Source organism: Motacilla alba, chromosome 4, assembly GCF_015832195.1.
Source record: "Motacilla alba alba isolate MOTALB_02 chromosome 4, Motacilla_alba_V1.0_pri, whole genome shotgun sequence".
Taxonomy (NCBI): Eukaryota; Metazoa; Chordata; class Aves; order Passeriformes; family Motacillidae; genus Motacilla; species Motacilla alba.
The window spans coordinates 22872310-22895037 of record NC_052019.1 but is presented as its reverse complement, the minus strand read 5'-3'; the positions used below and the strand labels follow the sequence as shown (position 1 = coordinate 22895037).

Sequence of the window (22728 nt, the reverse complement as noted above, 5' to 3'; positions counted from 1 at the left end):
AGGAGGTAGGCATGTAAGGCAAAGAGGCCAGTAATCAAACCCACCAATAAATCAGGCATCCAGAGTTTCACATAAAGCAATCTTCAAGATGAAAGACGGAAATGAGAAAAAAAAGGAAAAAGTGTGGGGAAAAAAGAGAGAAAAACATCAAGCTGTATATTCCTCCTATTTTCTTTTTTCCTTTATCTATAACTCTTGAACTTTTGAGATGCATGTTCAAGCTGCTTATGGCTTCCTTAACCATAATCTGCCAGCAGACAGGTCTGTTGTCATCTTTTTAAGGACACAGCCAACTTCATCTCCCTTAACCATCCATCTTCTTGTTCCCCAACTTAAATGATGCCTAAAGGTTTTTTTCCCCTTTCTTCTTTCCTAATCAGCCACAATTTTTTCCCCTTTCTTCTTTCCTAATCAGCCACAATTTGCATATTCCTTATCATCTAAATATTTCTTCAGAGTCTGAATATAAGCTCAAAGGCCTGTTGCTCAGAATGCAAATAAGCCAATATATTTTCTTTTTACTTTGAAGCATGTGCATGTACAAAAAGACAAAAGACAGAAGGTAGCACTACTGCACTTATATTTTATGCCATGCTTAGTTCAGTTTCATTTCTGCATTAACAGCATCAACCACCAGTATCATGAGGAGTTACAGGAATCTATTCCCTAAAAATCAAGCATGAAGGGAAAAAAGCACAGGCAAAGAAAGAAAGGTTTCCTACCCAAATAATTTTTTTTTTCATAAAAACATGTATATAATTACATTATACCTGCATCAATGCCAACAGGTCCAAATATCTCTTTCAGCTGGAGTGCCAATTCAGGAGGCAATGTTAGTTCTAGGCAATCTATACTGAAAGCTGCGTGTGATGCTGGTATAGGGCTTTGTCTCTTGGCTTTAGCTGCAGCCCCACTTGGAGTGTCAATTTCTTCTTTACCATATATCTCCCTGGAATTCTCCTGAGTCTCTTTATCCATCTCCAGTTCTTTATTGCTCCTAGGATCAACCAGAGGTGCACAATCCATTTCCAGTAACAAACCAGTCCCTCTGGAATTTTTGGCTTTGCTTTCTGAAGGGTTACTGTCACTTTCATTGTTTAATTCAGATTTCAAATTGGTAGAAGTTGTGTTAGGATCATAAGGCAAACCTGCATCAAGTTGTGAAAGTGATGGCTCATTTACAGTTTCTTCAAGAGGACTCTCACTCCCTCCCTTCTGCTTTCCAGAAACGGACAGCTCAATGACACCTGCTGCTGAGTTGCTTGTCTTAGTGCTAGGGGTTGAATCCACAGAATTTTTCAGTCCCACTGAATTATCCAATGAGGTAGCAGTGAATGAGTCAGAAACATCAGCACTTGTCACAGGTGTCTTGGCAGCCCTCCTTTCTGCAATGCTGAGTGATGAGTTCTTGCCTTCTGAAGTCTCAAAGGTATCACCAGCCCCAAGCACTTGTGGGGCTTGTTTGCAGTCTTTGAGATTCTCATCATAGTTTATACTTGCCTTGAAATCAAGGTCTGTGACCACTGGCTCAGCTTCACTTACCTGAAAGCTCTCAGTATCAACAGCTTTACGTAACTTTTCATCAGAGTCTAACAGTAGACCTGTGGCCCAGTCTATGTCTTTGTTACATCTTTCATACAGATCTTTCAGAGCTTCAAATGAAACAGACTCAAAGAGCTTACAGAGTGTATCTAGTTTTTCAGACTCATCAATACTGATAAGCTCACTTTCTTCCACAAAAGTACTTTTATCATACGTAACTCGATAGGGTATTTTTTCCTGAGAATCCGAGACATTATCTATGTCTTTGGGTTTGAAGCCATCTAACCTGCCATGTAATATTTTTGTTGTCTCAGGAAAAAGCATTTTCTTTTCTAATCTCCACAGGAGAGCAAAGTCCTGTGATTCAGTCTGTGAATGGCTACTTTTCTGCCTACATAAGTCTGTTTCCTGTTTCTCTACTGCCAGGTCAAGTTCAGACAAGTGGCCCTCTTCTCTGGGATGTGGCAAGCTGCTGTTTGTAAAAGTGAGGGCTAATTTGGGATGTTTCCTTGTTCTCTTACTTTGCTGGGATTTTTCCTCACTTACTGTTTCACTAGATACTGTTTCCTCTTGCTGCACAGGCAAACTCCTTATATCTGGTTGCTCTTCAGTGTCCACAGGTGACCCACGAATCACCTGTACAGTTTCAAGAGCATTCATATTAGTGTTGTCTTCAGAATTTCTGTCTTCATCACACTGATTAAAATTTGTCTTTCTCATTCTCCTTGACCTTTGCTGTCTCTGTTCTAATGAGGCTGAGACAGGCCAATGTCCTAACATTTGCAATTCTGGTGTAACTTTATCTGAACTAACAGAGTAACAGCTACAGGGTAGATTTTCGTCCTCATGTCCTTTCTCAACAATACATGTCTCAGGCAGGCCCACTTGCTCTTTACCTATCTCAGAATGCTGCTGACTGGGAGTTTCACCTTCCTTATCACTCTTCAGAGGAGATTTTTCTAGTCTTCTAGATCTTTTGACTCTCTGTCCCATTGTTTGTTCCATGGGCCAGTCACCCAGAAAGTTTAGTCGTTCTGGTTTTCCTGATGCGTCAAAAGCCAAACTGCTTGGTTCCACCGTGTTACTCGTTTGTGTTGATTTTGGTTCCATATATATTTTGCCCAGTTGTTCAACTGCAGCTTGAACTTTGAGACTGTTGTTATCGCTGTGTTCCTCAGCTCCACCTGTGTGTAAGTTCACAGTCTCTTCAGCTGGAATCACATCAACCTCATCCGTTTCTCCCTCAGTATTTTCTTCTGGTTTTAATCCCTTTTCTTCTTTCTTCTCCAAGGGCAGCTCTTTTTTGATGCAATCGGATAAATTAATTTCCAAGTCATCTTGAACAGTGCTGTTCTCAGAATTGTGCTCCACTGAGATATTTTCCATTTCTTTTTCCTCTTTCTGAAAATGCTCAGGGTCACAACTACTTTCTAATGTTAGAGAAATACGAGGAGAAGTTTTATCAACTTCAGCTAATTCAATAGGCTCCACCTCAGAAGCAAAACATTCTTCCTCCTTTACATCAGAATGTGCCTCTCTCTTTCTGAAAGACAAATTGGAATTAAATATAAACCCACTTCAAACCTCCTTAAAACATTTTTCCACATTTTTAACTCCAGTCAGAGACAGAGAGTTTAACCTAGTTAGACTTCTAGTGAAAGGAAAATAAATTTTTAACTAGCTGTAACTCCACCACTCCTCAACAGAAAAGGAGCTAAGCAAAGATAACCTAACTTTAGTAAGGACTTTCTTAAGTGACTTTCTTTTGTGCTCCTCTTACTAGAGCGCAGGGCTAAGAACACTTTCTCAGGAATCAATCTCCCCCCCATCCCATTTCCAGCACTCAGTTTTGTATCAAAGCACTTTGCTGCCAGACACTTCCTCATTCAGATCAGCAAGTCTGGTAAATATACTTTTATCTAATGACTGTTGCTCTCTCCTGTTGGCTTAATGCTAAAGACAGTCTAGACATTAACTAGGAGACAATGTGCCTTTTCTTGTCAAACCATTTTTCACAATCAACAACATTCCATTAATTATCATTTCAAATACATCACACATGCAAACCCCAAGCGAAATAATAACTGATATCAAATCTGATTTTGTGTGTGCCCTAGTTTTGGCCAGAACACTGAGGTTATTCTATACCACCTCACGTCATGGGGGAGCAAACGAGCAGCGCCTGGTTTAGGAGTCTCAGTGGGGGCACTGAACTGGGGAGTGCCATTCCTGAGCAGGAAAGACACTGTGCACTACAATACACGGCACGATCCAGACTGGCAACTACAAAACAGTCCTGGATACAGCCAACAGAAACCCAGGCAAGTTTAAATCAAGTATACTGAAGAGCAAGTGAGACCTGTTACTACTGCACAAAGAATCTACCTTCTACTACAAAGATATAATCTAATATCAACATACAAACTTGGAAATTGTAATTTGCTCTTATTTGGGACAACATTTTTCTAAAAAACAATTTACAGATTTTAAGTGTTTTGTATCTATAGCATATATCCAAAAACACATTTCTAAGATAACAGCAAGTCAGTCAAGATTGGCGCCTTGAAAAGTAACGCTGCCATAATGGGATGCTTTCAAAAGCATTGGAAAGTTGACTAGATCCCTTGACTACTCATTTCTGAAAATCCTGAAATTCTTAAAAATTAAAAACACTACGTAGGGATTTTTGTGTTACTTAACTGTCTTTTTTAACACATTCACTGTTTGACACTATTACCCAGGTTTTGTTGCTAAGAAGCTAAAAGGCTACATTTTTAGCCTTTTATTTGATGCTACAAAACTAGTGAAAGAATCTAACCTCTGGCTTTCCTCCTGACAAGGATCTTCACTCCAACCAGCAGCTTCTGATTTGTCTGGAACTGAAGAATCCAATATCGATCTAACAGTAAGGCAGCGTTCATACCGTTCCAACATTCTTTTGATCTTTTCTTTAGATACACCATGAATGTTTCTCCTATGAATTGAAAACAAACAAAAATAAAGCCATTTCAGATTTCTATATTACAATGACAAAGGAGAATAATTTAATAAATTTACACCAAGACTAGCCAAAGAATTCAGGGAGCCAGATGAAAAGCTGTGAAACAGCAATTCTTTCTGTACCAGTGCACTAAGGCATTGCAAACAGGACACATCAGACAAATTGCTGCTCCACTTCTCCACCCCATCTGGTCTCCCTGTGCTGTAGTTGGATGTTTTGCATAATACTAAAATCTAAAACTGTACTAATAATGCATCTTTCTCAAATAAGTTTCAGAAAACACACTACATCAGACCCTGACAGTGATGCAGGATACCAAACTGGGTACAGAAGACTTCTTAATTCAGTCTTCTTTCCCTGGTTTTGCTAAACGAAGAATTTGTTGAGCCTTAAAGAAAACCTATTCCCCTATTATTCATGACACCCTTCAGCTAGAAATTTCACTAACTCTGTTAAGCACCAATTAGCACTGTGGTCTGCTGCAGTGCCACCTAGAACAAGTGAATCTTGCCAAGGATAGTAAAAGGGAAATTGAAAATACAGAAGAAAAAGTTTAACTTTTATTTTAAGAAGGAAAATATTCTACCTTACCTCACTTAAAAAGCAGCCAACCTTAAGCTAAACATGCAAATTCAGATGACAACAGATACTATAAAATCACAAAATAACTTTTGTTGGAAGGGACCTCTGGAAGTCCCATACTTCAGTCTCCTACTCAGAGGAAGTACAGCTAGATCAGATTGCCCAGAGCTTTTTGTCTCATTTTGAATATCAACATGACTGAAAGTCTATAAACTCTATGGGCAAACTCTTTCAGTACCTAACCACCTTTAAAGTAGATGTTGGGCTTTTTTCTTTTATGTAATCTAGAGCTCCAACTTGATGATGTTTGGTTTGTCCTATCCCTGCACAACTCTTTAGTCTTCTCTATAATGTTTCAAAAGGTAGCTGAAAACAACAAAATTATTCTTCTTCAATTATCTCTGATTAAGGCTGCATAAACTACTCTTGCTCAGTTTCATAGCACCTGCAAATTTGCTAAGAGTGCACTCTGTCCCAGCATCCAAGTCATAAAAAGGACATTAAAGAGCTGCAGTCCCTCCCCAGAGGGACATAACCTTCACTTTGGACACAACAACATTTGAACCTGACATCTAGCCAATTTTCTCATTATTGTTTTCTTATGTTTTATTATTCACTTACATAGGGTTATGTCTTGCTGATTTCAGCCCTAAGTAATAGAAGGTCCTGCTAAAGAAGAGGTAAGCAACAATGATGATGCAGAGGTTTGTCCCTCTTAGGCCACGAGGTGCTGACTGCCCTAAATTCAATGACAGCAGAAACACTTCAACTAAAGCAACAGACCAGGATGCAAAAACAGCCCCAACCTGATATAATTTTTGCAACCTCAATGACCCAAAGGAACAGTCACTATACCTTACACGCAAAGAACTCTACTAATGAAAACATCACAGTGTCTATTTGCTAACAGTACCTTCTGCATGTAACTGAAGTGACAGAAGATCTTATAATACATATATACATTAAAAAATCCACAAAATATCATTAAAAAACTACTTATTATCACAAAAATTTTGACAGGTAACTTGCTATTTCACTAGCCATTGTACTAAACGACACCTTTTTAAAAATCATAGCTTGTAATGTCCAGTACTTTATTTTCCTTTACATTCTTACCTTTCAAGTTCTTTTGGTTTAAACTTCCACCAAGTGTCTGGTTCTCGGAACATTACTTTGTATTTGAACTGCTGAGCCTGAATAAAAGAGATATAATATAAACCAGAACATGCCACATCACCCATTTCTTATTTCTATGACAAAGCACACTATATGTAATAGCTTGCTTCTTCAAAGCTGATTTTTGTATTTTTGATACCTGTGGAATAAAACATTTAGAATAAACATTTTTGTTCAGTGTCGCACTTCAGTTTATATAAACTGAGATTCTTTAAAAAATGTATGTATCTCATCTCTTACCATAAAATTAAATGTGTGCCATTATGTGTCTTCTTTGAGACAATACTGCAAAACATCATCTCTTTCCAGATACAGCATGCACATGTCTACACAGCCTCTCCAAGACAGAGGAAAGCACACAGCTTACATTCAGAGCTGACCAGATGTGAACCAGCCCCAAAACAAGCAATTCAGTGACATTAGCACAGCTATTGTGGACAGCCTTCCTGCCACATGGGAAACTTGACCAAGCTGCAAGTAAATGGTTTCTGTACAGTCCAGTCCCATCATGACATAAAAGGAACCTTAAGTCTAATCAGGAGAAACACTGCAAGTACTGTGCTGTTTCTCCCCATTCCTGTTCTCAGAAAAAATTCTTATCACTGTACCAAACATTGCACTTCTGCAAGAATTCTTGTTGCATCTTGATTTCACTATACAGCAAAATGAAAGACACAACTCACAAAAGAACTGCAAATCTGACAGTTGCTAATAAATGCAAGGATAATAAAATAAACATTTTATTAACAAAAATTATGTGTGTTAAAGTCTCACTGTACATTAATCCATTAGCACATGCAGCATATGTAAGGTAGCTGTCAGTTATATGTAGTACACTCTCTGCTGTTTCTGTAACAGGCAAGGAGAAATCCCAGCTCTGTATTATAATATTTTTTGCAATGTATTATTTCAGTTAATCAGAACCAATTTCATAAAATAATGCTGTTCTAACTACCAACCCATATAGTCAATGATCAATAGCAAAATACGCTCTAGACTCTAGAAGTGTTGATGTCCATTTAAAAACTATTACGTGAAAAGGTGGGATCGCTTCAACAAAAATTATTAAGTAAATCTGCATAACTTCAAGCAAGCTAGCAATATTTGGTAACTCTAGCCTCCAACTGGTATCTGCCTCTGTGTCATATTTAGGATGGAACTGAGTTTTCAAGTTTTACAGAGCATCACACATCACTCATTCATTCGTGTTGACTACATTTTTAAAGCAGCTTCTAATTTTACTGATCATGTAAAAGAGGAACAAAATCCAGTTTCTTCAACAACATTTGCTTTTGGCCTCAAGAACAAAGCATTTGGCTTTGGCTTTTGGTAACTAGGCCAGGTTAATGCTCATATACCACATGACACTGAGTCATGCAACACAACATGACACAGGGCAATATGATTACATGCAACACTGGCTTTTTTACTCCAGACTTCCTTGTGGAATAGCAGTTAGACTGTGAGACACTCCCATTTTAAAACACATGTTGTTGCCATGCTAGACAATAATCTCTTTTCACATTGGTCAAATTGTAATACTAACCAAAGTAACGTAAGGCTTCATCTCCCAAGCTTGTATGTTTGTGTTGTCAATTATTATAGGAGAGATTCGCATTTCAAACGCTTCTTTGGCTGAAAAATACACATGTACAAAACAATGTACTACAGTTAATTTCATTACAATGAACATATTGAGTGAACATATTAAGACTCATTCTCTAAATTTGCTCTGTTTTTACATAGATAATCCATAATGATTAACCACTGTGTAAAGAACTCTTGCCATAGCTTGATCTGTTTCAAGGCCCTTTATTTCAGAAATCCCCCCTCACATGTAAAGCTACTGAGATATGGCATTAGCTTTTGAATTAACGTATGTATGATAATCAAGGAATGAAAATGCAGATGTAAAATGCATCAAGATGACTAATCAATCAGTAAATTAAACTAAAAAAACTACATGATCACCTTAAGTGGACTTCTTTGTTGCATACAAATTTCTTGGCTTTATAACAGTCTTAAGATTAGTCCACTCTGTAAACTGTATAAAATATGAAAAACCAAAAGAATTATTGTAATTTAAATACACATTAATGAAATGTATAGAACCACTAACTTTGAGACACAGCACCATGTTTCTGTAGCCATGTTACAATGTGTCTGAACAATCACAGTTCTTGCTGAATCCCACATTTATTATTTCATTTCTCCACTAGTAGAAATTTGACAGCAGAAAAGGGATCGTGGTTCAAATTTAGCAAGTAAAAGTTTAAAAAGACTTGTTCTATGGTGGGTTTAGCACAGATCACTGTCAAAAAACCTCACCCAATTATGAAATGGGGAAAAATAATTTATTCTGTCTTGCTCTTATAATTTTTTTTTATTTGACAACAATTTTGTATACAAGAGAAAAAAAAGATAACTAAGAGCAGGAAGATATCTGTGTATTATTTCTGTATTCATTACTTACTGCATACGTATATTATGGGCCATCTCAGAAGAAATATTTCTGGGAGATGGTGTAGGTAACCACTCTAGAAATGGGACACTACCCAAAATACATACCATGATAAAATCTGAGGACAGAACATACTCTTGACAAAGACAGTGGCATTTCTAATTGCAAAACACACAATGAATATATGACTTCAGAGTTTGTGCTCATATTCTTTTTCCACACATATTAAAAAATACTTCTGTGGTGGGATAAATGCTTGTCACATAACAAGCCACGCAGATTTTTAAACAGCACACAAGCACTGAACTGTGAGCAAGCTAATCCCTTATTTATAGCTCACCTCGTTTCCTGTTCCAGTCATGTGCTTCCCCTAAGCAATCAGGATCATAATGGTATTGTCCATGTTTGTAAAAGTAATCATCAGTACTAAGAATGATTCCACCTGGATTATCCTCAAGCAAATTCCTGTGAAAGATCAAGAAATAAACAGCTTTTTCCCCTTCTCCTCCCAAGCTGCAATGTCTACTACCATACATACTTTTTTTTTGTCTCTTGCCAAAACTAAAATTATTTGGAATGGAAGCAGCAAATGTAGGTAAGAGGAGGGGAAAAAAAAATCAACCTCCAAGCAAATATGATCTATAATAATTTCCCTCCCTTGTTTTTTCCAAAGGCTGAGGATTACCTAGGGGAGAGAGCTGATATAGTTTTCCTACATGTCTCTCATTGCAAAACATCAAGGGAGGTATTTTTCCATCTACATGTAGTGACATACTTTCACACTGACAAATACCCTGTCTTAATTACATCGCATGTTTCAGGTGTCAGTCAAAAGGAGTCTTAGGTCAATCTAGGCTTACACAGAGTAAGAAAAGGAATCAAAAATTCCCCCCAAGAAGCTTAACATATACTATTATACAATAAAAGACACACAGTGAAAGGGGAATTTCTGCCTGTAAAGAGCTGGCATATTTCCATCAGTGTTATTTGAAGAAAACACTCAAAATAAACTGGGACTGAAAGACTACAGCAGACCTAACACTACAGCAATGATGCTCTGCTGACAAACTCCTTCACTCAGTGATAGAAGCTAAAGCTCACCATTTCCTATTTCAATTTCCACTAGGAAAGGACCTGCAAGCAACTCTGCTCTCAGCAATTATTATCCACCACACTGTGTGTACTGTGTAGTGTGCAGTTAGGGTTTACGCATTACTATTTATAAGTGTCAGAAAACTGTCTCTGCCTATGCCAAATCCTGTACATGATAAAGCAATTTTTTTTTAGAAGCTCACAATATAAATGTTCTACCTTGCCAAATATGATTTTCCTGATCCTGGAACACCTCTGAGAAGAACAAGTACTTGACCTATTAGTTGCATCTTTTTTCTCATCATGTGACAAACACGAGGTTGCTGTGCTTGCGGGAGGTTCAATTTTGAGTTTCTATCTTGATTTCCCCATACCTTCAGAGAAGAGCTGCCATCCCAGGCATTTGAAACCACTGGGGAGGAAAGAAAAAGTCCTTTTTCCGAAGTTCTACACTCAGAAACAGATCTCCACTGCCCTGGACTGGCAGCCACAGGAATTACAAAGCTGTGACTTCCACTGGATGGATAAAACACGGGAGCCATGAGATTCCAGTGTTGTTGAGATTGACCTGATGGTGTAGGAAAATTTAAGTTATAACCCTGCTGAATTTGCTGAGTATCTGCAGGTTTTTGTGTTTTGAAACTGGATGTTTCAGGAGAAATATATGCCTCTGGAAGAGAAGCACTCTGGTAGCTGCTAAAGGCAGTCACCGCATCTTCATGTTGTTCCAGGCACCGTGAATTAGGATCTCCAGAAACAACTACTCCAAGTTCCACAGGTCTTTGGGAGGACCCACAAGAAGCAGCAGTCTCACTACTTTGATCCAAAACAGTATTTTGTGTCTGATCAGAGCTTTCACACGGTATCTCTCCATTTGAGAGTTTATATACTTCTGAAGCCACATCATGTTGAACATGTATTTCCAACATATCAGAATCTTCCAGTATCTCTGCAAAACTGTCTGATGTAGATGGTGAGCTTGTCTGGATGCTCAGCTGACTCACTGGTGGCTGGGAATAGCAGAAGTTTTCTAAAACCTCATTATTTGTCTCTGCTTGCTGTGGAAAAAGTAGGACATTGCAAACCGAATCAGGATTTTCTCGCTCAGGAAATTGGGTAAAACCATCCTGTTCCATAGGGTGCTCATGTACTATTTGGTCATTTGCAGAATTGGGCAATTCCTCACTCAAGCTGTAACTCTGAAAGGCATTTTCTAGTAGAGAATCCAGTTCTTCAGTCAGCTGCACATCAGGTGACAAGACCTTTTCTATTGCTGCTCCAGAATAACTATGTGCTGCAGTACCTTCCCCCATTCTTTCATTTGCAATAGATATTTGCTGACTAACAAGAGGTAATGATGATGCTGCTAAATCAAAACCCAAGGTTTCTGAAGATGCTACTCCTTTGGCATGGGTGGACAGCTCCAGGAGATGATCCATAGCATTTTCCACTGTTGGGTAAGATAAACAGAATGAAGCATGGTCAACTAAACAAACCCAAGCTGATGCATTTGCAGTTTTTTACCTGAAGAAGCATTTATTACAACTAAAGAAACAACCAAAAGACAGTTCAGCTATTCACCTTTAAAAATAGCTTCTGAAACTCCCTTGATCCATTTCTCATTAGAAGTAAAGGCAGAATTCAATACGGACATATTGAAAAATAACAATCTAATAAATTTAAAAATTACTATGGAAATACTGTCTAAAAATTAAAAATTTTAACTGGAAAAAATATCAGAGCTGGATGTTTAAATGATACTTATTTTTATCTATCTCATACTGCTGAAATAGTATAAAATGAACTAAAAACTCTACAAAGGATGAAAGAGATAGAAGTATGCAAAGTACCTTCACTATGGCCCACTTTAAAATGTCCTATCTAATATATCCTGAAAAATCCAGTATCTGCATTAATTCTTTGTAAAGCCACTAAATTGAGTAGAGGGTGCCAGTGATCAACATGAACAAAATGAAAAGCAGGCACAAACATCATCTGAGCCCTAAAGCTAAGCTTCTGTTTTCCTGAAAGTGTAGCAAAAACTTTAAGCTCATTTAAGTATGACTCTGTCTGCACTCATTATCAAAATCTTTGTCATCCTTCCAGCTTCTGTACCGCATGAAAACAACTTATTAGCACTGAAATATGCTAACCTTTCCATTTTTAAACTACTGTTTAAAGTACATGGCTCTGAATTCTACATGTTTACTGCATTCTCCAATAAGCTTTAGATAAAACTGTTTTATGGTAAAGGCTGAATCTTAAGAGTTCGAAGCATGAATCAGTAATTCCATCAAATTCAATTTTAAAATGAACAACAATTACAACAGCAGTCTCACATTTGTTCTAAAGTTTTAAACTCTGTACAATTTAGGTAATAAAAACAGTCCTTTTAATGGTTACCTAGCTTTCATACATACAAAAAAAAAGCCAAAATCTGCTTTCTTTGCCCATATTCTTACAATAATCTCCGTTAATCACATCTGATCATATGATGCAAATTGATTAAAATGCTCCATATATGGCTTATTCCCCTGCACCTCATGCAGTACTTTTATCATAAGCAAATGACCTTGCATATTGAGGAATTTTAAAACCACAGAAGAATGGGAGGGACTGGGCATAAATGTGAAAATAGTCTGCCAGAAGAGTTGGGTATGTAGGTTGGCAGAATGTAGAGAAAGAAACTAGTTCCTTGCTTTAGTTCCAGCAAGGCTGCAGAGAACTAAACATGGCAAACAGAATTTATCCTGCAGAAACTAATCCTCAGTGGACATGACAAGATAACAATGCAATATAAATGTAAAACAAAAGCTCAGTTCAAGTATTTAAGGAAAAGCAAACGCTACCAGGACCACATATGGCATAGCATCAAAAAACTGTGATCTAGAACATAAGAAACATCTTAAGCATATTGCAGAATATGGCAGAGTATGGCACAGAAACTAATTGGAAAAACCATATTCTCCTCCCAACTCCATCACTGCCTGCTCTGTGTCACAGAACTATCCACTCTAAACAGTACCTCCATTTATGGAGCACACTGCTCCCTTTATCAGGCTGACAGAAACACTGTTAAACTTGGAGAATCTTACATGGTTGTAAAATTTCAAAACATTATTACTTACCTACTTAAAAGAAGTTAAACTCACAAATATGATTGCAACACCCACACCAACTTGCCTGGAGTTGCAACAGTTAAGAGCTATCAGCACATGAAACAAAACTGTCATGTCAGCTGTATATTATTTACCTTTAAAATCACATTCAGACAGAACCATATAAACCACACTAGGATCTAGGTCAGAAAACATCTCTGACATGCTGTTGAGGAGCTCTTCCTTATTGACATAACGCATTGCTTGTGCCACTAAGTGGCTTGGGTCCCCCTGGGATACAGCAACAGCAGTTCTGTCAGAATTGCCATTCCTCTGAGAAGGACTCCCACCAGTTTTCCTCTTCCGTGGCATTTTGTTTTCTAATACCCAGCGTGCTTTTTGTTCTGGTTTGTTTACATGGGGCTGACAGCACCAAGCTTAAAAATCACAAAAAAGCTCCCCTAACTGGGATAGACTGAACAGAAGTTGCAGACCTGGAATGAAAAAAAAAAAAACAAACAAAACAGAAAAACTTTAATAAAATACATAATCACATTTCCATGTCTTCTATTTAAGTAGCTAAAAGATTAAAAATAGACATAAGCATACAGGAAAACATTTTCTAGATGTCTGTCTTTTTTCTTTTCAAATGGCTGACAGCTAGAGCAGCCTTATTTTCCAGTTAACTAGAGAGGGAATCTGCATCTGGAAGAAAGAGCAAACAGAATGCAGCTTAAAAGAGAAATCCAGAAAAGTAAAGTTTGCAGTGCCAGGTAGCCAGTTCACAAATATTCCTCTGCTACTGAGGATCAGTTAACATTATGGAACATCTACATTCAGTTAACATTCAGAAGCTACTCCTCTTATGAAAGTAATGGAACATGTAACATGTTAGCAAATCTTTCAAGTCTTTCTTAATTTCCCCCCACCCATGATATTTTAAGAATAAACAGGAGTTCTTCAGTGCTCAAACACTGGCAGAGAGGTTGTGGAATCTGCAACCCCACATATTCTCAAAACCTGACCAAACGTCCCTGCTTGAACCAGGCTGTTTCAGGGCTTGGGTAACATGCCCCCTGCTTAATGTGATTGCTGGGTTGAACCAAGTGACATCCAGAAGTGCCTCAGCCTGTGTGGAGCTTTTTTTAATTGTTAAAAACACTTTACAACTGTATAAACCATAAAGCAAGAAGAGGCTTCTGTCCACCCTCCACACTTCTGCCGTGAAGCTTTTGAACACATCTAGTTACATTACAGCATCTATAATAACTGCAATTACTGCATTAATCTTGTATAGAACATTTATTAATTGAAATACAAGCATGGAGTACAACATGGTCTCCCTATTTTAGTTATATCAGTATCAAAGTCTGTTGAGTTCTTGTGATGATCATAATAAACTAATTTATATTTTTTACAAATAATTATTCAGAAATAAACCTTAGTAAGGCTCAGAAATCTGAAATTACAGCAGACTCACTATTTACCAATAACAATTACTGCGTAGGCCATGAAATACCTGTTTTTATATAAAACCAGTATTTTGGCAGTGATGATCAATTCAACATGTGCAGATAAATCAATGGCAGCACTTCCACTTAGTCCTTCCCTCCCTGGATCACTGGCACACAAATGACAATGCCAGATTAGTGCAAAGAGCACTTCTCTATTATCCTCTATCAACCTCTTCCAACAACCCAGCGATTGAACATTCAGCAGAATGTTGACTGGTATGTTCTCAAGTCATAGAAATTGATGAAAGCAAAACAGACAACTCTAGGATCCCAGGAGTTTCTACTATGTGTATATGGACTTTAGACAGACAAACCAGATGGATGTCTGAAACAATAACAAGGTCAAGGAAGTCTGAAATGCAGGACAAGGAAAACAATACACAGGAAAAGGAAGAAGCAGACTTCCAAAAATAAAGGAGAAACCATAGTGGAAAATACTAATTGGCCAGACTGAGCTGGGACAACTGCAGCTGGTTTTTTCATCACACTTTTTTTGGTTCACCTCTCTAATTAGCCATCCTTACACCATTCTTCACTGTCATGAAGAAGTATTCAACAATCACAAAAAAAGTTACAGCAGGTCTTGTTTTTCAAACTTCTGTATCTAATTGATTCATCCTCCAGCCAGGAAAAAAAGGTTGTCCTAACTTAAACAATGTTGCCAGTGCTAAAAAATGTGATTGTTCCTCAGTCAAAGAGGTTCACTGACAAAGATCCGGCACGGGAGAAAGTTATTCATGCATCTTGACACTACTGTGCAGCAACAGACTTCAAGCAGAACACTTCAAGTGTTGCCAGTGTTTGAATCCAGCTCTCTTATAATGATCAATCCTGTAAGGACATGCTGCTGAAAAACACGCTCTGACTGCAACTCCTATTACACGTAACATCTCAAGTATAGGAAAAGAAGCAAAGAGGTAGTATTCAAGAGCAGGCAGAACACATAGAACAGAGGAAGAAAAATACTAAACTACATTCTGAGTTAAAGCTGATACCAAAAGTATTCACAAAACTCTTTGAATCGAAGAGATTGCATTAGGAAACCATCAGCAGTAAAGAAAGTTTTTCGAGGTCATTACAAGGCCTTATTTTTTAAGCAAACAGATCACAGAAGTATTCTAACCACTACTGAATGTTTACTTAAAGCATTAAGCAGCATGAGACACTTCTGGCTTAACTGTGACCAAGTTCAAGTGGCAAATAATTTATCAGTATTACTTCTCTTAATTTTTTAAGGATAGTGGAGGTCTCTAGCCTTGACACAACACAAGAGTCAAACAGCATGAACAAAGCTGCCCACCTTGCATATATTTCTAAATTTCTCTGAAAACTTTAAGGTAGTTAACTCCATACATATAAAAGAGGTTGGTTTGGTTTTGGTTGGGTGGTGGTGGTGACAGCTTTTAGTCTGGTTTACTTCTGGGATTTTTGAACAATTTCTTAATTTCAAACTATTTAAAATATTTATCATGCAATGTCCATGCAAATCTTCTGGCTTTAAAAAAAAACCAACAAATAAACACATATACATATATACTTACAAGCTGAGACTGGAAAAAAAATCCTATTTGTAATACAAATAAAATAGCAATGGCACAGGACTTACATCTTTAGCTTCACTGAGTTGCCCCACAGTGGGTCCTTTCTCATCTTTCCAAAACGACCATTGATGGCACATTTAATAAAGATCTGCTGTTAAAAACTATAATGCACTCTTCTGTCAGGAAACCATACTTTCTAATATACAAATCAGATGTTAGCAGAAGTGGCTGCTTCCTCCTGACAACGGAATAATCAGAATACAAATTAAAATTTGTATTTTGCTCACTTTAAGCAGTTTCAACACTGAGCAATACACTTAATAGGTTTGAGTAGACTAAGCACAGCTAATATCTTAAATAAGTACCCAACATTTCAAGCTGAGCTCAACTGTAAGTTTTCCTAAGGATAAGAACATATACCTGATTTCAGTTTTTAGATTACTTCTTATCCAAAAATGCTAATTTACATCAGGTAACAAAATAACATAGCAGAAGAATTAGCTAGAAATAAATGTAAGTTTCCTCACTTGTCATTCCACTTGGTTCTTCGCCACAGTTCTTAACCATCTTGAAAAGGTTTACATATCCATGCTGGTGAAGACTAGATTCATTCCACCATGTGGGAAATTAGGCAAATAAAATCTGGCACATCAAAATAAGATTGTGTTACTTACACAGCTTATTTGTAAAGTCTTACTAATGGTAAAGAGCTGCACTTTGGTTCATCAAAGCGTCTGCCAACTCCTAATCCATTGTGCACATACCAAAGATGTTAGTCTACTCGAAGTCTGACAATTCCAGTTTACATATTAGCCTAGAGCTTACTCCTTGCAAGTATTGCTCTTCCAAACAAACTTAAAAAAACCCCAAACAGCAATAAAACTACCAAACAAAATAAAATAAACATCAACAACAAAAAAAACAAACACGCAAAAAAACCCCAAAACCAAACTGAGCATGCACACCTAAATTAGGTAAAGAATTTGAAACAACTATTCTGTCACACTCCTAACACGACAAGCTGACGGCCTAAATACTCTTCAAAAGAAATGGAGATACTCATCTCACATTTTACATCTGACTTCATTCCACTGCTCCAAAGAATTAAAAACTGCTATCAAAACACAAAAAGCGCTTCACTTAAGCATGAACTTGATGAGAATCCAAATTTACAAAACAAAGGACACGTTGCAGACACAGAAAGTTATTCACCTCAACAAAGTGGCTTCAGAAAAACCACGCCAGGAAAAGCTGAAAAGCCATTCAATTATTTTACAGAACAACCTTTCAACAAAGGTAATTTCCACATTTGTTCATTTGCACTTTGAGGTTTCCTAAGTGGAGAAAAACTATTAAGTATGTAAATACAAGCACAAGAGGAAAAGCAGCCAATGAAATCAAACTGACAACAATTCATTTTACTTTCTAGTATTTATAAAATAAGAAGCTTTTCTTTTATGGACAATGTTTGAGTCACCCCTCTAAAAACCAGAAGGTAAAAAAGGAAAGAAAAAATCAGGAAATGCCTTCCAGCAGATTTTTCTCAGTAAGTGTAGGAGTAGCAAAGGAGATGATGGTTTGGGAGCCTTTTGGTGTCTTCCATTGCTGCCAGCAGTCAGCAAGGGAATAGGCCACTTCATTATTGAATGTGAAAATCTACACCCAGCTAAAGACAGTGCTTCTGGAAACATTTCAAGGATCTTTTCTACTCTTTCCTCTTTCCACTCTGTGTTATTCCCACTGGTTGTTCCAAGGTCTCGTTCAACAGTTCTAACAAAGGTCCTCCTTTGTCATATCAAGCTCTGTCAAAGTGCAATACACTGACAAATAGGTCTAATTCCTAACTGACTTGCATACACCTGCTTTATGCAATCTGTTCTGCTAGGATTTCTTTCCACTTTTGTGATTTTTAAGCCAGATCAGACAGATTCTTTTGAAGCTGCTGCTGCTGCAAAAAAAAGTATTCATTTGAGAACAAAAGAAAAGCTTCATCCAACTACACACAAAGTTCAAGAGTACAAAACCAGCACAAACTCATCTGAAGTAGATTTATGAAGCAAACACAGCCTGCAGGAAGAACAGAGCTGTGTTTCCTAGGAAGGACTAAAAAACTCTTCTGCACATGCCATGTCATGAGAAGTCAACCTGCAGTGGAAGTCACCTAGTGTTTCACAGGTGACAAAAGCTGTGAAACTCCACATTGTGCAGTTTCCTTTCAAGACACAAAGCTGCTCTTGCTAGAGCCCTTCCATGGAGCTCCCAGAAAGGGACAGTCAAATCTGCTGGATGTACATGATTAAAGCAGTGATGTGGGAGGAGGAAAGCCTCCAGTGAGCGTGTTCTCCACCACCAGATCTGCTTGAAAGGAGCTTCCTTTTGCTGCGCGCTGAAGGACAAAGCTTGGATTTTGGCAAAAAAAAAGCAAGTGGTCTTAGTATTATGGAAAGTGCAGATATGCAGCATGACAAACTAAAAAAAGAAATAAACAACCAGTTATTCTCCTTGTTTAGGTGGAGAAGGTTGTTACTTGGGATTTTTTTAGTTTTGTTTTGTTTTGAGTTTGTGGAGTTTTTTCAGAAAATATTAAGAGTATCTGCAAAATGTCTTTCCACTTCTAGGGGCATTTAGAGATATTTGATCACTTTATAGCTTCCCTTCTATGTCCTTCACTCATACAGCCCACAGTCCTCTAAAGCATGCTGAAGAAAGGGTTTCCCATGGCAAATTTGGCTTTGAGGGGAGACCTTCCAGGATGCTGAGCTCTTGGACTACCTGGGCTGTCCCCAGCACAGACTCCACACAGCCCAGCTGTGTTACTGTGACCTATGCCCCATCTCTGAAGTGATGCTGCAGGCTGAAACAAAGATGAATCTTTTGGCAATGTTGGTGCCTCTGCAATTCCACACCTGACATCAGTACCACTGCTTAAGATTTTATTCCAACTCCCCACTACAAATCACAGAGAGGTATTTGGAAAGAGGAAAGAGAACTCCAGAAGTCCTGGAGCTGCAACTTGCCCACATCATGCTTCCAGAGACTATTCAAAACTCAGCCTTACTCAATTCTGACACGCAGTATAACTGACAGCTAATTAATGCCCTACTGGCATTTTTATAGTGGCAGAGCCTCTGTGAGAAAAACTAAGGCAGCAACCTCTTAAAATGCAACGATTATTTTTTAATGGAGTTCTTCTGCATGTAAATTTAGCTCAGTAAACATTCCTGAAATAGTAATTCGACTGTGTCAGCCACTTAGCATAGATTACAAATTAGTACACAGGCAAGAGTAAAAGACAAGAGACTGCACAACACCTGAGACCTAAAATCCCCAAAAGCCCTATATGTAACATTTTTATATTCCCTCTATATCAGTGGCTTCCCCAGATGAAAGCATTAACATTAATACAACAGAGGAAGAGGATTTTTTTAAAGGTGTAAACAAGGCAACAAGAAATAGAGAGCAACTCCATAGCTAAAACAAAACGAAAACCAAGAGACAGTAAGAAAAAGCCTGTATTTATTGAAAAATATAAAATACAGGATTAAAACCTGTGCTTTGATGCTGTTAAATTTTCCTCACCAGATCTTCACACAGTCTACAGGAACCCGAACTGCAAACACATGCTACAAGCATGTGACATAAGCAAGCCCCGTCCCAGTCGGGGTGACTGTGCCAGGAAGAATGAGGGTCAAAACTTTCAACCTTATAAACGCATACCATACTTAACTTTTTCTGCCTTTCTGTAATTTTCTCCGTTTGTATTTCAGCCTTTGGCTCTCAAATCACAACTAGAGACAGGTTATCTAAAACTTCCACACCTTTTGGAGTTCTTTGGAGTTCTAAAGGAGTTATTCTCAACTTTTCACTGTAAGGTTCTCCAGCAAGACTAAGATGCAGACTAAACTTTGTCAATGCACTGTATAAAACAGCATATAAGTGTCTACTAACAGTCTCACTGCCCTCAGTCTTTCAGTACACGAGTTAAGAAAAGTATTGATAAATATGTATGCTTTTTCTCGCTTTTGAAGCGAGGCTCCTCCAAAGTCCTAATGACCTTATGGTCAGCAAAACTGCAAATCCCGTCCAAAGCACGGAGGGATACTACGCTACAAAGGTCACAAATAACCTCACGATAAACACGTTTCAGCGGTTCTCGACTGCTAAGACCGAGCAAGTCCTTGCAGTACTTAGAATTTTCGATTTCGTTTTGAACGGGGTGAATTTATCTTCGCGAGAGGAAGTTCACCAGCACTCCGCACTGCTTCCCGCGGGGCGGGCGGCCGAAGCCTTTCCACCGACTCGCCGGCCCGGACCCTTCGTGCAGCGGCCACCGCCGCAGGCAGGGCAGCAGTCGGGACTGCTGCAGAAGGCCGGGCAATTCGGTGACGGGCGGAGGGGGGCAGGCCGCCGGCACCGCGGCGCTCACCGCAGCGGCGGGGAGCGCCGAGGCCACACGAAGGCCCCGGGGAGAGCAGGCCCGAGCGGCGGCCCCAGCCCGGCGGCGGAAGGGCCTGCCCGAGACCACACCGCCGCGGCCGCTTCTCGCCAGCGACGACCCGCGCCCACAGCCCGGCCGCGGGCGGGCGGTCAGGCTGCGCCGCCCCCGCCCCGCTGCCTCCCCTCCCACCCGCAGGCAACTCCTCTGCAGTGACGCCGGGGACGGGTCCCCCGGGCCCGCCGCCATACGGGACGCGTCGCGGGGGCCGCCCGCTTCCCGCCCCCGGGAGACCGCGGCGAACAGCTCCGCGCCCTATCGGGAGCGGGGGGAGGGCGAAGCTCCTCCCCGGTCCCGCCGCCAGACCCCGCCGGCCGTTACCTCGCTCGGCTCAGCTCAGCTCGGCTCGGCTCGGCTCGGATCGGCTCGCTCGCTGCCGCCGGCGGCGGCGGGCGCGGGGCTGCGGCCGCGGGAAGGGGAGGCTCGGGCGGGGCGTGCGCCGCGGGGACACAGCGCCGCTCCTCGGCCGTCCGGGGAAGCGCAGCCCGGGAGGAGGCGCCGCACCGCCCCCGGCCCGCCCGGGCCCGCGGCGCCGCCCCGGCTGAGCGCGGAGCGCTGAGGGCTCGCTGAGCGCTGGGGGCGGCTCCGCGCTGCAAGCCGGCTGGGAAACCTGCGTGGGAGGGACGGCAGAACTGCGCGGTGGGAGACGAGCTGCTGGGTACGCTACTACGGGGGTGAGTTCAGGAACGGCGGGGGATCGCCGGCAGCTAGCGCAGTGACATCTCTCAGCCGTGTAGTGACTGGTTTCACACTTGTAGCAAAAAGCGTGAGTGTTTAGTTTCTGCTGGTGCTGCTGCCCAGTTTTACTAAGCAGTTTTTAACGTTGAGGATAGGTCCCACAGTCTGGAATGACGCCGTGGGTCTGCAGGCTCGTACTGAAGGAGAAATGGCAGGCAAACGGCCGAGGAGAATGAGTTTTTAAGGAAGCTGAGGAGTCTGGTGGGGTCTGGCATCAGCCATTGCTGTGGAAGTTACGAGCTCCAACAGAAAAGAGAAGCAGCTGATTAGGAGGAGAGAGCTTCGTTGTATTCAACAAGCAATGGACCCTTGATGGAGATGGACAGTGGAAGATTATGGAGAGATGAAAGAAGAGAGATGTGCTCTTGATGGACTGAAATGATGATAAGTAGTCCTAAATTAGAAGTGTTGTGAAGTCACCATGAAAGGAACTAAGTGAACAAGAGTTTAGAATATATCAACACGTGTTCATACGCAAGGTGCAAAAGGGTTTTAGGGGCAGAGCTCCTAAAATAAAATTATTTTTAAAACAAAACAAACAAAGAAGCCAAACAACACTCAAATATGAGAAGATTTTACTGGGAGAACTTTTCTGTAGTTTTTGTAGAAGTTTGTTGATTTGAGAAGTTTCACTGTCGCCAAATGGGCTTTAAAATATAGTTGGAAAATTACGTATAAAGTTTACCCATTACTGATGTCTGAGAATAGGACTTCAGTACATTGCCATGGGCATCCTCGTCGGCTCTGTCTGCCTGCCTATCCCAGCAGGGTAATAGGCAGGGTCTCCACTACTTCTTGCTTGTACATCCAGTTCTTAGGAGATGGATTCCTGTGCCCCATTATCTTGAGGTACCTCCCTGCCATCCGCATGCAGCCGCCTCCCATCAGGGCACAATGCCTCAGGAGGACTTCTGCTGGAGGTGTCTCACTGTGATCTTCCTAGGGAACAGAAACAGGACACTCATGTGAAAGGAGAGAAGCGTTTTCCCTCCCAACAGGGTGTCATGACCCACTTGGTAGGGTGCTCAATGTTCTTTATAACTTCTCATCATGCTGAACAAACACACCAATCCATGTGTCAGGGAACTTTTATGTCATATTGTATTATCATCATCTTAACTCCAGCAAATAGCCAGCTATTTAGTCACAAAAGTGTTGACTAACAAGCCCTTAACTTTTACAACAAACTTCAACAAGCTCCCAACTCACACAACAAACTTCAGGTCTCAGAAGTGTTGGCTAACAAGCTCACAATTTAATATGCTGCCAATCCTAACAACATTTCAGGTTCCCTAGTGGTCTGGATCAGGGGCAAGAGAGGAGGAAGAGACAGACCAACACACTTTCTTTTACAGTTTATCTGGTGCACGTGTTATATAAAACAGATTTTTGCACTCTTTTTTTCCTGCATGCAATACTAAGCCCTTTAGAGCCCTCCAGGAAATGAGGTTTGTGAGGATCCTGGAGCCCCTTGCAGACACACTGAGC

General features: G+C 40.0%; 1 protein-coding gene across 6 annotated transcripts in view; it reads right to left on the bottom strand.

Annotated features, from left to right (window-relative positions):
* The window catches only part of N4BP2 (NEDD4 binding protein 2), a 36180-nt gene extending 15285 nt beyond the window's left edge, over positions 1-20895 (bottom strand). For 3 of the 6 annotated variants that reach the window (XR_005256738.1, XM_038135277.1, XM_038135278.1), the window contains exons 1-9: positions 16535-20238; positions 16073-16245; positions 13108-13446; positions 10074-11304; positions 9103-9227; positions 7848-7936; positions 6242-6318; positions 4361-4516; positions 771-3085 (exon numbers count right to left, since the gene is read on the bottom strand). Coding sequence is in view for 5 of the 6 variants with exons in the window: in XM_038135277.1 (XP_037991205.1) it covers positions 771-3085; positions 4361-4516; positions 6242-6318; positions 7848-7936; positions 9103-9227; positions 10074-11304; positions 13108-13324 (4210 nt within the window). In the remaining variant the exon portion in view is untranslated. The other 3 variants (XM_038135273.1, XM_038135275.1, XM_038135276.1) reach the window with 3 other exon arrangements.
* Positions 20896-22728: the final 1833 nt, after the last annotated feature.